Genomic DNA, 15,955 nt, shown 5'->3' on the forward strand with positions numbered 1-15,955 from the left:
TATCGAGTCGAGGGCCCGCACGCCTAGAAAGCCACCACTCAGTACAACAATCACTTCCGGCTCCTACCGGAAGTGCGGGAACTGGGCGTGAGCCTGAGAGGGCTGGAGCAACCTGCCGGAATTCGGGAGGGGTAGAAACGCTCACCTCTTCTATGGTGCTCGGGCTTCGCCTCTACAGCGCCCTGTACCCTTCCTGGGGTCCTGTCTGCCTCTTTCCTAGGTCCTTTGCCTCGTGTTCCGGAAATCCTGCCTCCTGCTGCACGATGCCCCAGCTCGGACTCCTACATGGGAGGGCCTGGGCTGTGCTGTTTGGCCAGCTCCGGCGACCGCCCGGTGCTGTATGCATCAGGGCAGTCCATTCTCATAGCCAGGTGAGCCAGACTGAGATAGCTCTGGTCTGTCGGGGCAGGATCTCCAGGTCTGAAAGCATAGACTCGCGGCCTTTACTCCCGCAGTGTTAACAGTCGGTTTTTTATTGAGTGCCCACTATGTACCGACACAGAGCTAAGGCCTTTTAGGATGCTTTGTCATTTAATCATCATAGCAATCTTGAGATGTTGGGGTTATTATTTCCGTTTTACAGTTGAAGAAACGGAGGCTCCAAGGTTAAATGACTTATCTATGGCTACATAGTAAGGGAGCATTTTAATATAGGTCCACAGTCCCTTATCTGAACCTTTTGGGATCAAACACATTTAAATTTTTTTAAGCAAAATATATGAATATTCCCACTAAGTGAGATGACTAACGGCCATAAGTAGAGTGAGTTCACATTAGAATTTACCTCAAAATTTTTAGTTTTCAGAGATTAGGGATTCTTAGGAGGGGTTGTGGGCTTCAACTGCTGTCCTTTGGAGCACAGAATCTGCCAAAGTATGAACTACTACACGCTCTATACTTCTGGAAGGGCATACAACCTGCTGGGGATAATCAAAATCACAGATTCTGTTTTACCTTGGGAATGACACTTTTGTGTTCCTAGTAGATGCTTTGTGCTATCATGAACAACAGAGCTCAGATCTTTTGTTATTTGCAGTCACAGCATCCTACCAGTCGACTTTTTTTTTTTTTTTCCAATCAGGAAATCCATTCCTTTTCATTCCACAGGCATGTTCTGTGTTCTTGGGCTGTTTCTCTTCTGTCTTCCAGTTACTTTTTCCCTATCTCCAAACCTAATGACCATTACTACCTTATTAACAATTCTTAGTTTTTGCTCTTTGAGTAGGAACTGAGAACTGGAGATTGTACTAATCCCTACTGCTATATGGTTAGTGGTGGTAGTCTTGGGTTGCTTTGTGCCTTCCTTGTTTTTTGCTGGTTAAAGTTTTTCATACTTTTAAAAACTCCAATTATAGTGAGGAAGCTTGTATGGTAAACATCTGATCCCATATGTGTTACATATATGTTGCAGATACAACTGGGTTTTTGGAAGTAGGCTGAGATTGGGATAGATAAGATAGTGTTCAGACTTCCTGTTGCTCAGGGCCAAAAATATTTTCAGGTTGGTGGTACACAGGGCCAGAGATACCCCAGGTTTGGCCAGTATTGAGAGGAGCCATATCTCACATTTCTTCTACCAGGTTGCGGAGGCAGCGTTAGCAACCCAACTGAAACCACATCAAGAGAAATCAAATTTTATTATCAAGACCCCAAAGGTAATGCCCTTTGCCCCGCCCTGTCTGTTAGAGTGCCTTGGAGTTCTGCCCTGTGCTTCTCTTCCTGACCACTTTTAATGTTTTTGTTTTTGTTTGTTTGTTTGTTTTGGCTGTGCTGCATGGCTTGCAGGATCTTAGTTCCCCAACCAGGGGTTGAACCCAGGCCCTTGGCAGTGAAAGCGCAGAGTCCTAACCACAGGACCCCCAGGGTATTCCCTATTTTTAATTTTTCACTATTTCACTAATTCTTCCCTATTCTTGAGATACTGGGTGGAGCTCATAGTCGTCTGAACTCAAAGAGATTTCAACTCCAGACCTTAGATTATAGATATAGTTTAACTCTGTCTTAAATGGACTTGTCTTTGTCTTTGTTTTCACTCTGGCTCCTTTTGGTTTCTAGGGCACCAGAGATCTTAGTCCCCAGCAGATGGTCGTGAGGGAGAAAATTCTTGATATGGTTGTTAGCTGCTTTAAACGTCATGGAGCAAAGGGGTTGGATACCCCAGCATTTGAGCTAAAGGTAAGAGGAGAAAAAAAATGCAGGAACCCCATTTCTTTCCCAAAGGGCTTCTAGCCTATGTTCTGGAGTCCTCCTTTTAACCGTGGCACTTTCTGTTTGACCGCTGTAGGAAATGCTTACTGAGAAGTATGGAGAGGACTCTGGGCTCATCTATGATCTGAAGGATCAGGGTGGAGAGCTATTGTCCTTGCGCTATGACCTTACTGTATCCTTCTGAGTACGGCAGCCTGACTTACCTCTTTCCAAACCCAGAGGTCATTCTCTGATAACGGGACAGGAGTGACTCTGGGACCCTATAGGTTCATTGGCAGCAGCCTTTACTTCAAGTTTCTTCCAGAAGGCAATTCTGCCAGCAGAGCCTGGCCTGGAGCTCTGTCATTTAAGTTTATAGTGTGTCAGAATCCCTTGAGGAATCTTGCAAAAATACAGATTCTTGACCTCTAGCCCCAGATTTTCTTAATTCTGTAGCTGGAGTGGTGTTCAGAAATCTGCATTTTAAATAGGTACCTGGATAATAAAGATGCAGGTGGTCCTTGAACACTTGAAGAAACATTGATATAGAAGTTGTAGGCAAATCCAGGTTCTGAAGCTTGACTCTTCTGAGACAGTTGAGACTTGATCTGAATGGGAGGGAATGGCCCAGACTTGAAGTTCTTGGATCATTTCTATCTCTGCTTCCCCTGCTTTCTACCAAACTTGCAGGGGGATTCCTTCATTTGACACTATTCAGTGTTTATTGATTGCTATGCCTTGGTGATAGTGGGAAAGGAGACAGAGAAAGTCCTTGTTCTAATCCTAGTGGATGAGATCCAGTTGATAGAGGCCCAGTCCTCCCTAATATCTTTCCACTGGGGCTAAGCTCTGGATGTAGTATTCTTCCTCCTTAACCTATTTATGTGAGGTCCCTTTTGCTCGTTATCTGGCCATGAATAAAGTGAAGAAGATGAAACGCTATCATGTTGGAAAGGTGTGGCGTCGGGAGAGCCCAACCATAGCCCAAGGCCGCTACAGGGAGTTCTGCCAGTGTGTAAGTGACCTGATGGAGGCAGCGTGGTTTGATAGTTCTGGGGACCACAACCTAGGAACTGGCTGCTCACTAATTTTTTTTCGCCCGTCTTTTTCTTTGCTGTAGGACTTTGACATTGCTGGTCAGTTTGACCCTATGATCCCTGATGCAGAGTGTTTGAAGATCGTGTGTGAAATCCTTAGTGGCTTGCAGCTGGGGGATTTTCTCATTAAGGTGTGGCCAGAGCCGAGGACTGAGGGGAGAAGTCTGGATTTGGCCTAATGCTGTTTGAAAACATAGGTGACCCCAGCCATTAAGCCTGTAGCTCTAGGACTTTCTTAGTACAGGTGTTGCATTTTATATCTATATCTATATAGTCACCCTGTGGAATTTCCTTTCTATCCCTTTTATGAGTCAGGCAAGTAGGGACTGCCATTGTTTTGAGGGAGAAGATCATTCATAACCCACTTGGGTCACTTCCATTGAGTTCACAGGTCAATGACCGGCGGATTTTGGATGGGATATTTGCTGTCTGTGGTGTTCCTGAAAGCAAGTTCCATGCCATCTGCTCCTCAGTAGACAAACTAGACAAGGTAACAAAGAAGACATGCTTCAGTAGATCCTATCAGAGTTTCTGCCCTGCCTTCAAATCTATAAATACCTTTAGAGGAAAATAAGGAGATGGTGGCTGGAAGTGAACTATTTCTGGGAGGAAGGTAGGGAGACATTCTGAAACGAGACCTGAGTTTTGCTGTGCAGTGGAGATTATGGCTGGATTTCCTAAGCTGCCTCTGACTTTGCTGAGTAGAGTGTTAGCTACTTGTGACATACATAATGAATGAAATGAGATGTCCTTTTCCATTAAGAGAAAGAAGGATCTTGGGGCTAGGCTAATGTTTGGGTGTTTGTGCAGATGTCTTGGAAAGATGTGAGACATGAGATGGTGGCAAAGAAAGGCCTGGCTGCTGAAGTAGCTGATCGAATTGGGGATTACGTCCAATGTCATGGTAAGAATCAGTGTTTTCAGAGGTACATGATAGAACCAGAGTGAGGGTGATAAGTGTATAACTTCTACGTCTGAAACAGCTCCTTTTCATAAATGTGCTAAGTTCCAGAGCCTGGTTTTAATTTAATAACCTTTTTACTTACTGTAACCAGTTATGTCTTTAGGTGTCAAAGATGGAGGCAGAAGAGGAGCATCTGGTCATATGTGATCAGGATCTTTTTTTTTAAGAAAATGAGGAGGACTGGCTGGAGCATATTAGGGATAAATTTGGATGAAACACATCTGGGTGTATAACACAGACATTATTTCTCCCCACATGTCTCCCCAGGAGGGGTGTCCTTGGTGAAACAAATGTTCCAGGATCCCAGACTATCCCAGAACAAGCAGGCCCTAGAGGGCTTGGGAGACCTGAAGCTGCTATTTGAATACCTGACTTTATTTGGAATTGCTGAGAAGGTAAGCTGGGTAGGGAGTGCACCTCCTGCTGTGTCTAGGGCTCTCAGGGTCCTGAGTCTTGTCTAAGACTGACTATAACCTTGTCCCCACAGATCTCCTTTGACCTGAGCCTGGCTCGGGGCCTGGACTACTATACAGGAGTGATCTATGAAGCGGTGCTGCTACAGACCCCAGCTCATGCTGAGGAGGAGCTACTGAATGTGGGCAGTGTGGCTGCTGGTGGGCGCTATGATGGGCTGGTGGGCATGTTTGACCCCAAAGGCCACAACGTGCCATGTGTGGGGCTCAGCATTGGGGTGGAGCGGATCTTCTCCATTGTGGAGCAGAGGATGAAGGTAGGTCCCCGGTAGGGTTAGAGTGGGGCTGCAGACCTTAAAAACTCTCATGTTTCTGGAAGTGCAGTTGGACTGTTTTTCTGATGATTGTTTTTGTTTTTTTTTGAATTATTGGTGCAAAGGAAGTTTTTATTAGTTTTACCTTCTCTCTCTCTTTTACTAGACTTTTGGTGAGAAGATACGGACCACAGAGACCCAAGTGTTTGTGGCCACACCACAGAAGAACTTTCTCCAAGAACGGCTGAAGCTAATTGCAGAGCTTTGGGATGCTGGGATCAAGGTATAATGGAGCTAATATCCAAAACATCTAGGTATATGTGGAATTCATGCACCAGGCCCACTTCTACCTTATGCCTAAGGTGGAACTCAAGATCTTTCTAGTCTTCACTAGTGTGTCTTCTTAGGGTATGAGGGTGAGCTACTTACTTATTTGGATATGCCTGCTCCTGGGGTTTGAGTGGTATGGTCACTTCTTTTCTTTTTTTTTTTTTTAACATCTTTATTGGAGTATAATTGCTTTACAATGTTGTGTTAGTTTCTGCTTTATAACAAAATGAACCAGCTATACATATACATATATCCCCATATCTCCTCCCTCTTGCATCTCCTTCCCACCCTCCCTATCCCACCCCTCTAGGTGGACGCAAAGCACTGAGCTGATCTCCCTGTGCTATGTGGCTGCTTTCCACTAGCTATCTATTTTACTTTTGGTAGTATATATAAGTCCATGCCACTCTCTCACTTTGTCCCAGCTTACCCTTCCCCCTACCCGTGTCCTCAAGTCCATTCTCTATGTCTGCATCTTTATTCCTGTCCTGCCCCTAGGTTCTTCAAAACCATTTTTTTTTCTTTTTTAGATTCCATATATATGTGTTAGCATACGGTATTTATTTTTCTCTTTCTGACTTACTTCACTCTGTATGACAATCTCTAGGTCCATCCACCTCACCACAAATAACTCAATTTCTTTCTTTTTATGGCTAATATTCCATTGTATATATGTGCCACATCTTCTTTATCCATTCATCCGTTGATGGACACTTAGGTTGCTTCGGTATGGTCACTTCTAAGTCCCCTATTCTTTTTTTTTAAATTAATTAATTATTTTTTGGCTGCATTGGGTCTTCGTTGCTGCGCGCAGGCTTTCTCTAGTTGCGGCGAGTGGGGGCTACTTTGCGGTGCGTGGGCTTCTCATTGCGGTGGCTTCTCTTGTTGCAGAGCACAGGCTCTAGGCTTGCGGGCTTCAGTAAGTAGTTGTGGTACGTGGGCTCAGTAGTTGTGGCTCACGGGCTCTAGAGTGCAGAATCAGTAGTTGTGGCGCATGGGCTTAGTTGATCTGCGGCATGTGGGATCTTTCTGGACCAGGGCTCGAACCCATGTCCCCTGCATTGGCAGGCGGATTCTTAACCACTGTGCCACCAGGGAAGTCCCTAAGTCCCCTATTCTTTCTTCACCCTTTTCAGGCAGAGCTGATGTATAAGAACAACCCTAAACTACTAACTCAACTGCACTACTGTGAGAACATGGGCATCCCACTGGTGGTCATTATTGGTGAGCAAGAACTGAAGGAAGGGGTCATCAAGCTCCGTTCCGTGGCCAGCAGGGAGGAGGTGAGTGGGGGCAGGCAGAAATAGGAGGGACCAAGTGTTTCTACTTTTCTTAGATTCTTTAAGAAATATATATCTTTTGGCTGAGAAAATATCTCCAGGGTTAATCGTGATAGAGATGAATGAGCACCCACCCTAGGCAACCATTATAGCCGATGATTGGTTGGGTGGGCAAAAGGACAAACGAAATCTCTATGGGTATTTCAAGACTCATCAACAAAATAGACATAGATCAGGTGTTTGAATCCCTTTAGTCTTGAGGGCATACATTCTCCAGGTCAGGTTGAAGCACATACTCCTCCCTACTGGTTGCATAAGTAGTGGGAGCAGTTGCACAGTTAAATGAATCCAGAAAAGTAGTGGCTAAGGAACTAGTATCACTCTCTAGTTTGTCACATGAGAGTTCTGTTATGTTTCAGGTGGCCATTACACGGGAAAATCTTGTGGCTGAAATTCAGAAGCGACTGTCTGAGTCTTGATCCTTGCCTGAATGCCATCTGCTGCTCTTTGTAGAAAAGGTTTCATCTAGGACTGACTTCCTGAGGGACTTCATAACTGCTGGCCAGGATGGGTGACAAGTGCCTCTGCATCCTTCATCCTTCCTGGGTACAGAACTGTAGAAGGCCCTGAGGACTCCTGGGCTAGTGTGAGCAGCTATTCTGCATGGGCGCAGATGGCTGGTACGTGACAGAGACATGCTCTAACATCCGAGGCAGATGGCAGGTTTGAAATGCCACTGAGTGCTGCCAACAGGTGCTGAGATGGTTGCTATGAGCAAGTCTCTGGGAAAGTCACCTCAGGTTGAGAGGATTCTGACCATTGAGATCAAAAGTCAAATACTTAGCCTTCCGCTCTGGCTTCTGAGCCAGTTTCTGGGAAGTTTGTCCATAACCTGCCCTTGGCCTGTCCAGGGAGTTTTTGGGAGACAGCAAAGAGTTGGGCAATGACTGTCTTCTGTTTTGTTTGAGGACAGAGGTGCTATCCCAAGGGCATAGCAGTGCCCATATTGATGTGGCATCTCTCTAGCCCATCCATTGTTAATAATAGCAGGGTGAGGCTGTCTGTTTAATAATCTTGAATGTTGAACTTAATAAGTGACCTGACAAGATTGAGATCTGATCTTTTGAGATTTTGGAGACCATTACCTGTGCCAGAATCACTGCTCTGACTTCCATGTCCTGCCATGGAGGTGCCTGTTCTAGAAGTGGTTGTATAATATATTAAATAAAATATTAAATATAATAGTTTGGGTAATTTGTTACCAAGGGATTGGTTTGCATAGGCCATGGAAAACGCTTGAGTGTACACTGGAGGATTCTGTGAGCTAGGAGTAACTTCCCTGGGGTGATGTTTCTGTATTCAGTGAGGGGAGCAGCCACAGTTCCCCTTCCCCCCCAACTTGGAGATACAGTCACGTCACTAAATCAATGTATAGTGAGATATCTGCTAGAGTTCTTCACCCTAGAGTGTTGTTGATGACCGACCTTCCCAAGTCCCATCATGTTGATTAAACTGTGCACTATAGATTGAATGACTGTTTCTCAGCTGAAGGAAAAATGAGTTAACCAAAGTTTGATAGCATTGCTTCAAGATAAAGAGGCAAGCCGCAAAAAGCGCTTTGCATATGTGCGTTGGAAAGGCTGCAGCCTTTACAAACAGTTCAGCGCTCTTGGGGCCCTATTTTTAGTGCATCTAGAGCCCCTATAACGGCGCTTCAGCCTTAAAGAAGGTTTGGAAATTCTTGGCAGTGCACGCAGGTTGATTAGATTAGATCAGAGAGCACTGATCCGAATCTCATTTTCCTCTTTGGTTAAAAAGACAAGTTGAATCTACGCTTGTTTTGAAAGCCACGGCAAAAACGTTTCCAGGCGCCCTTACTTCCGTGTTGCTTCAAACTTTCTTTGCGCATGCGCTATTTCTTTGGAGCGGGGGCGGGGCCGAAATCCTGTTTTAGATGCCCTCCAGTGCTTAGCTCGTTCAGAACACGAGAGTCTAAGCTTATTGGAGGCAAGCTTGCTTTACGGCTCAAGGCCGCTTTTTACGGCATTTTCCGGCTTCCCATTCACTTCGAAGTGAAGATGGCGTCGGGCAGTGGGGTAGGTGTTGTGTGTGAGGAGGCTTGCGGTGGGGGGTCGGGGGTGGCTTCTCGGCGCCGAGTATTCTGCACCCGATTGACTTCCCGACACCTCCTCGCAATCTAATGGCCCCATTTCAAGAGCTTCTTCGTAAGGCCCTGGTACAGGGTCAGTGGAATCGGGGAGGGCTCTGGTTGGGGTCCTGAGGCAACCTCAGCCTCCTGGTGCTGTCCGGAGAGGCTTCGCTTTCCCCAGGTCCCGGGGCCCTTGGCAGCGAGGACGCGCTTCCGTTTTTCCAGGAGTCGGACACGATTAGCGACGAATCTCAAGCGCTTTTTCCTCTCCCCAGACAAAAAACTTGGACTTTCGCCGAAAGTGGGACAAAGATGAATATGAGAAGCTCGCCGAGAAGAGGCTCACGGAAGAGAGAGAAAAGAAGGATGGTGGGTGCCTTCTCCATCAAGTGCTAAGTGTATTATAGAGGCGATGCAATGGTTGGAGAGTGGGTGGGGAGTTGAAATGCGCTGTCCTCATTTCTTGTGTAACCTTTGGCAGAGCATTGCCTCCCTGGTCCTCAGTTTCTTCAGGTATGAGAGCGAGGAGATGGACTGAAGTGCTTTTGAGGTGCTTTCCAGCTCTGTGATTCTGCTTCCTTGCCTTACCTTTGTTTGGTTCATTTCGTACTTTCCTCAAGTACAGAGAAGAGAGTGGGATCCTTACTAGTGACAGAAGAAGGAGTATTTTGCTGCTTTGTATTATTGCTTTTGAAGAGCAGCAGGGAACATGGTATTGTTTAACCTAGCGCTTAGTGCTGTTCTCTGTGCGTTATACTATGTTAGGGAGTTGGTGCTTCTCTCCTAGAGAGTCCACTGTATAAAAAGAAACGTCTTATTTTCTCATCTGTTTTCAAACTGTACATTTTTCTTTTGCTTTACTTCTACACCACGTTGCATAATCTAACTTTTGGTTTTTATGTAACTTGTACAATAGTACTTGACATATAACAGATATTTCCTAAATGTTGGTCCCCCTTTAAAAGTTTTCCCAACTTTCAGAAGATTCCTTTCTGTTTTATGCTTGGGATATCTGTTTGAAAGCACTATTGAGTGGTCTTACTCTTCTTTTAAAAGGTTGCTTTTTGTGAAAATTCAGAGCTCCTCCCTTCAATTCAGTTAGTTAATGAATAAAAAACATTGCTTTTAGGGGCTTCCCTGGTGGCGCAGTGGTTGAGAGTCCGCCTGCCGATGCAGGGGATACGGGTTCGTGCCGCGGTCTGGGAGGATCCCACATGCCGCGGAGCGGCTGGGCCCGTGAGCCATGGCCGCTGAGCCTGCGCGTCCAGAGCTTGTGCTCCGCAACGGGAGAGGCCACAACAGTGAGAGGCCCGCGTACCGCAAAAACAACAACAACAACAACAACAACAAAAAAACACATTGCTTTTAGACTCGTTGGATTTGAAGTGGAGGAAAGATGTAGAGAGTTAAGGATTGCTTGTCATTTTTTCTGTTGAGCTTCTCCTTAGCTGCTGCTAGAAGTGACTGTTGTGTCCCTTGCTTCAGGTTTCAAAAAGACATGAAAGTAAACCTCAGGATTTTGGATTTCTTGTGTTTCTTTTCCTTTCTGGTTAAGGAACTCTAATAATGAAGGGACTTCCTTCCCCATTATATTTCAGGAAAACCAGTGCAGCCAGTCAAGCGAGAGCTTCTCCGGCATAGGGACTACAAGGTGGACCTGGAATCCAAACTTGGGAAGACAATCGTCATTACCAAGACCACCCCACAGTCTGAGATGGGAGGGTGAGTGACTTTTCATCTTTCTCTGCAGCCAGGAGTAAGTCTAATAAACTGCGTTGGTTTTAGGAAGTGTTGAGCAGGGTACCTGGCCTTAGAATAACAACCTTGTTTCCTGTAATTCCATCCATTGTCCTCCAAGGTCTCAAGTTAACATAATAGTGTCTCTAAGAGGGGTCACTCTGTAGGCGTCTTCATATTAGCACTGTAACTACTTCTTAATATCTTAAAAGAGATTATTTGTTCTCCTGCCAGAGGAAGAAATGAAGAAAAGGACTACTGAGGAGATGTCTAGGGGAGAAATTAGGTGAAGCTAGAATGGAGCCCAGGAGCTGTTGATGGTGAATAAAGGGGGTTGAGGTTCCAGACTGGCTGCAAAGGTTGTAGCTGTTTTGGATTTCCTGGTTGTGCACCTTCCTCCTAGACCAAGACTATAACCTTTAGGAAGAAGGGTCCCACAAGAACTCTTCATCTTTTTGCTCACCACTACCTCTCTGTCCAGTTAGGTTTTCCAGCAGGAGCATAACACAGATAACAATGAGTGACACTTTTTTGAGCTGCTTCTCTGAGTAAATCCACTGTTGTCCACTGTTGTCCTTCCTCTTTGTGTTAGTTATCTATTGCTATTTAAATTAATACATTAACCCAGTATTTAGCAGCATAAAACAATGGATAGCTCACAGAATCTGTGGGGAAGTAACCCGGGAAAGGTTTACCTAGGTGGTTCTGGCTCAGTGTCTCTCACAAAGCTGTCATCAAGGTGTCTGCTGCGTCTGCATTCATCTGAGGTATAAGTGGGGCTGGAGGATCTGCTTCCAAGCTCTGTCACGTGGCTGTGGTTTGGAGGCCTCAGTTCTATGCTCCATGGGCCGCTCCATAGTGCCGCTCACAACAAAGCAAGTGACTTCCCCAGGGCACGTGATCCTCGTGAACAGACTAAGACAGAATCCATGTTTTTTCATAACCTAATCTTGGAAGTGACATAGCATCACCTTTGATACATTCTATTGATCACACAGACTAACGCTTGTGCAAATTGGGAAGGGCCTATATAGGGTAGGAATACCAGGAGTGTGGGATCATTGTTGGGGCCATCTTGGAAGTTGGCAGCCACACTCTTCCAAGAGCCAAGGCTTTGTGGAAATGAGGATGCTTCTTCTAAAAACAAATTTTACCTAAAAATAATGAGTTTTTTGGTTGAAAACGATAAAATCCTTACAACCAGATGTGTCCATAGTGCTATTTCTTTCTGTTTTCTAGATACTATTGCAATGTCTGTGACTGTGTGGTGAAAGACTCTATCAACTTCCTGGATCACATTAATGGAAAGAAACGTAAGACTTGGAGGTAGTTTGTGATTGGGGCTGGATTTGAGTTTTGGAGGTGGGGTGTGGGAAAGGGTAGTTACTATTGGGCCTCTTTTTCAGTGTCTGGGGAATTCTCTAGTTGCTTCAGCATAAGTCATTCTTTACTTCATTATTTAATGTTTCTGGAGTCCATGAGGTGAGTATCTGTTCTAAGCTGTCAACAAGCCCAGACCATGGTCTTCTCCAGGGCCCAGCTGTCCCCACTGGTGTGCATCTGCTCAGTAAGGGTAATTGAAAGCTGCTTATATCTTGTTATCTGGGGCTGCTGCCAGGGAAGTTTTTTTTAGCCCTAATTATTTTTACTGTGTGTTTTATGAGTCTGTTTTTTTTTTTTTTTAATGTCAGGAAAAGACCTTTTGAGGGACTTAGGATGTCTTAACAACCTTACCTTCTTCACTGTTGACCCTACCCAGATCAGCGAAACCTGGGCATGTCTATGCGTGTAGAACGTTCCACTTTGGATCAGGTGAAGAAACGTTTTGAAGTCAACAAGAAGAAAATGAAGAGAAGCAGAAGGATTATGATTTTGAGGAAAGGATGAAGGAACTCAGAGAAGAGGTAGGCTCTCTTCCTCATTCCACTCCCATCCCCAGAGGAGAGTTATATCTCCTGAATTTCTGTACATTAAGGGGAACATTTATTGCCCTTGTTTGGGACTCTCATAATCTGAAGGAAATGGCTCTAAACCTATCCTTTTTTTCTGGACTCTCTGGGCCATACTTTTTTTTTTTTTTTAACTACAGGAGTGATTAATTAAATGCACCTAGTCCCCAGCAGGCCCGTGGAACCAGGCTGACTGGGTCAGAATTCTGTTTCCTTCACATACTGGCTGTGAATCTTGGATAAGCTATATAACCTCTTTGTGCCTCTGTTTCCCCATATTCAAGATCTTAGTATATAATATACATAAAGCACTTAGACCAGTTCCTGGCTTGTACTCTATGCCCCAGAATGTTAGTTCCTATTATGTGGCTTTACTCCCATCACCTTGTTAAGAACTAGAGATGAACTGGGATGTAGGATTGAGAAATGCTTTCCACAGGCTAAAACTTCTCTTTCTTGTCCCTTATGATCTTTACTGTGGCTTTTCCTCTGCTCTTGAAATTTTACTTGTCTTTAATTATTTTATTCTAAAGATAGAATTGGCTCACGAGTCTGAACTGATTCTGAGTGATTTCCCTTCTAGGAGGAAAAGGCCAAAGCCTACAAGAAAGAGAAACAGAAGGAGAAGAAAAGGAGGGCTGAGGAGGACTTGACATTTCAGGAGGAGGATGAGATGGCAGCTGTGATGGGCTTCTCTGGCTTTGGTTCCACCAAGAAGAGTTACTGAGGCTTTCTATGCTTGGCTTTTTGCCAGGCCTAACTTTGTGTGTGTGGGCGTCATCTTTTGGGAGGTACTGGGGAAAGTCCTTAAGAGTGGCAGTGGGGAGGGCTAGAGGGTGGGTGTTTGTGGTTTCCCTCTACCTTGGGAGAGAGCACAGGATGCAAAGGAATGTGCTGTGGCATGTTCCTTCAGCCTCAGTATTTCACTGGAGACAGAGGACGTCTGATCATCTGAGTTCCCAATAAAGAAAAACCACCTCTTCTGAGGCTGCTTTCCCGAAACTCCCCTTGCATCTTTCCCTCTTCATCTGTCCATCTCATCTGAGCATCCTACATTTACCCTGTGTTCTGCCTTTGTTTTAATTTTTACTCTTGCTTAGCCTACAGCAGAAGGGTTCTCTGGGTCCCCAGTTTCCAGTTGATAGCATATCCTTGACTGGCCCCTCCTTTTGCCATTCTCCCCCAGTCCCGCCCCGTGGTTCTCCGGCCACCTGTGCATGCATGTGTACTTCTGCCTGGGTCATTGGTATGTGCGGGTGCGTGTGCATGAAACTGTCACATAGAGGGAGCCTAAGCTAGAGCCTCAGGAGCATTGCTGCCTTGGGGCCTGGTGTTCTCAGCTTCCTCAGAGCATGTAACAGGAAATTAAATGGGATGAGTGTTTGGTGTGGTTTTTGTCTGGTGAGTTTTTTAACCTTTGTTCTTCATATGTAAACTGTTCAGCTTTTCCTATTTGTTTCATTTTATTGAGGATTACTCTGTTTTTGTCTTCCTTGTAAGCAGGCTCTTGGAAGAACCTGTTTGATGCAAAAAAGAAAAAGGAGAAAAACCTCATATGGGAGCCCTTGGGTCTCAGAGGCTATTCAACATGTATAATAAATAGCATTGACTGGGCCTATTTCACATTTGGTGGGAACATCCCATATTCTTCCCTGTGTATTGTTTTTTCTTCCCCATACTTATTCTTCTCCCTTCATTTGAGCCCTGTCACTTTTTTTCTAGGTGCCTTCAACACGAGTTATACTTTACTCTGATGTGATCTGTGTCTAGAGGAGTTTGAATATAACTTTTCCTGTAATTTTAAGCCTCCTTTGATCTTCTGTTTCTGGAACAGCAGAGCTCAGGGTTGAAAACTTAGTGATTTCCTAACTCTCTGCAGTTAGGCTAGGCACAGGGTTACTCGGTGTTCACACTGTTGACATTTTGGGCTGGGTAATTCTTTGTTGTGGAGGCTCCCTTGTGCATTGTAGGGTGTCTAGAGTATCTCTAGCCTCTACTCACTAGTTGCCAATAGCACCTTCTCCCCAAGTTATGACAATGAAAGATGTCTGTGTCCCTGGAGGGGGGCGGGGCATAATTCCTCCCCCGCTAGCCCTACTGAGAACTATTGAGAAGCTGCCTTGCCTCAAGTTGGGTCTAACTTGAGAATTAGGTGGTACAGACTGGCTAACTAAAGCAAAAACAACTTTGATGTTCCCTACATCAGGTACTGTGCCAGGCCCTAGGGATGCAGATGGAAAAAAGAAGTCAGTTCCTTAAAGTAAAAAAACAAATGGTAGTTACACAAGCTTCAAACAGGTGAATTGTGTAACAACATTAGTTGCTTCTGTTCCTTGAAAAGTGGGCTCTGCTTGGGCTAACAAGGCTGCTGCCATATGGCTTGTTGACATTTTCTGCCTTATCTAGCCCTTTGGACACCTTTATGTAGCATCTGAACCACTTGTGGGTCCCCCAAAGCACCATACTCTTTTCTTTGGACTTCTGTGCAAAATCCCCTTGCTGTTAGGCATCTCTTTTGCTGACTTTTCTTTTTTTGGGGGAGGGGTTGAGGGGCAGCGTGCTGTGCGGCTTGTGGGATCTTAGTTCCCTGACTAGGGATCAAACCTGAGCCCTCAGCAGTGAAAGCGGAGTCCTAACCACTGGACCACCAGGAATTCCCTGCCTAATTTTATTTCTGATGCTGAATCTTGCCAGTGGAAACACTGAATGTGCCTTTATCTACTGGTTCAAGGACTGGCTCAAAATTTCTCATACAATATTCGTTGGCCAGTTGCGGACATATTAGTTGGTGCTTTCCTTGGCAGGATTATGTGTTCTACAGGTCCTTGGGTAAGAATCTACCCTAGTCAACTGGGTCCTTTTGTTCCCCCTGTCAAGGCAGGCTAGAGAATGTAACAATGAGCTGAGTTCCTTCCGTGGTTCAGTGTTCATTCTTCAGGTAGCTAATTCAACTTGGCTTCAAGTGATTTCCCTCTTTGGTACCGGTGGAATCTGACTTCTGGTCATCTCTACTAAAAAGCAATTCTGAAGTCCATTTTCTCTAAATTCTCTTGGGACTGGCAAGTGGTTTGAGTTTCCAAGGGGTCTGTCTAGGTCATGGATATTTGGAGGGGTTCAAGCTGGTGAATTAAAAAAAGCGGGGGGAGGAAGGAGATGGGATGGAAATTTAGGACCCCAGAGCAATCCTAGAGAACTCCAAACTCTGGAAGAGAAGCTTTATTGATGTTTGCGGTCTTTCTAAAAATCCAAGGAAATTTTGCATTCTGGTTGAGTCATATGCCTGTGACCGGCCTACATGAGTTCGTTCGGTGAGTGCTGAGATGCTGAACATGTTCTAGGCCCTGGTAGTATCTTCTGGGACAAGGCAACAAGGTCCCAAGTGTCATGGAATTTACATTCTGGTGGAATTGCCAGTTAAAGTATTTAGGGAACAAAAGATCTGTATGGCTTCAGATTTTGTGACTTCAGGCGTCCCAGGGCCTCTCACATCTCTCCCATAACCTCCAAAAATTTAAATGTGAAGTCTTTAATTCAG

General features: G+C 45.1%; 2 protein-coding genes across 4 annotated transcripts; both read left to right on the forward strand.

The window, feature by feature from the left end:
- The first annotated feature begins 78 nt into the window (after positions 1-78).
- LOC112404379 (histidyl-tRNA synthetase 2, mitochondrial) lies at positions 79-10,352 on the forward strand. Of its 3 annotated transcripts, XR_003004082.1 has the most exons (15): positions 79-371; positions 1,581-1,655; positions 2,056-2,175; positions 2,285-2,380; positions 3,077-3,202; positions 3,308-3,415; positions 3,676-3,774; positions 4,095-4,188; positions 4,516-4,643; positions 4,736-4,978; positions 5,142-5,258; positions 6,442-6,588; positions 7,005-7,191; positions 9,010-9,103; positions 10,333-10,352. XR_003004082.1 is itself a non-coding variant. In XM_024752324.1 (13 exons), the coding sequence occupies exons 1-13, from the start codon at positions 153-155 to the stop codon at positions 7,062-7,064; spliced, it is 1,632 nt and encodes a 543-aa protein (XP_024608092.1). In that variant the 5' UTR covers positions 79-152; the 3' UTR covers positions 7,065-7,838. The 3 variants fall into 3 exon arrangements, 1 of the variants encoding a protein (XP_024608092.1); XR_003004083.1 differs by lacking the exon at positions 10,333-10,352 and having other exon boundaries at positions 9,010-9,104; XM_024752324.1 differs by lacking the exons at positions 9,010-9,103; positions 10,333-10,352 and having other exon boundaries at positions 7,005-7,838.
- Positions 8,555-14,219, forward strand: ZMAT2 (zinc finger matrin-type 2). Its single transcript, XM_024752325.1, is given in 7 exon segments — positions 8,555-8,681; positions 9,010-9,103; positions 10,333-10,456; positions 11,711-11,784; positions 12,231-12,314; positions 12,317-12,375; positions 13,004-14,219. Coding segments are annotated over 7 exon segments (597 nt in total). The 5' UTR covers positions 8,555-8,663; the 3' UTR covers positions 13,148-14,219.
- Positions 14,220-15,955: the final 1,736 nt, after the last annotated feature.

The sequence above is a fragment of the Neophocaena asiaeorientalis genome, unplaced genomic scaffold (assembly GCF_003031525.2).
Source record: "Neophocaena asiaeorientalis asiaeorientalis breed wild unplaced genomic scaffold, Neophocaena_asiaeorientalis_V1.1 scaffold204, whole genome shotgun sequence".
NCBI lineage: Eukaryota > Metazoa > Chordata > Mammalia > Artiodactyla > Phocoenidae > Neophocaena > Neophocaena asiaeorientalis.

Excerpts from the sequence above, each read along its gene's own strand:
- LOC112404379 (XM_024752324.1), top strand. The coding sequence starts at position 153 with ATGGTGCTCGGGCTTCGCCTCTACAGCGCCCTGTACCCTTCCTGGGGT. Across the intron at positions 2,176-2,284 it reads CCCCAGCATTTGAGCTAAAG|GAAATGCTTACTGAGAAGTA; the intron begins GTAAGAGGAGAA and ends TGACCGCTGTAG. Across the intron at positions 3,203-3,307 it reads ACAGGGAGTTCTGCCAGTGT|GACTTTGACATTGCTGGTCA; the intron begins GTAAGTGACCTG and ends TCTTTGCTGTAG.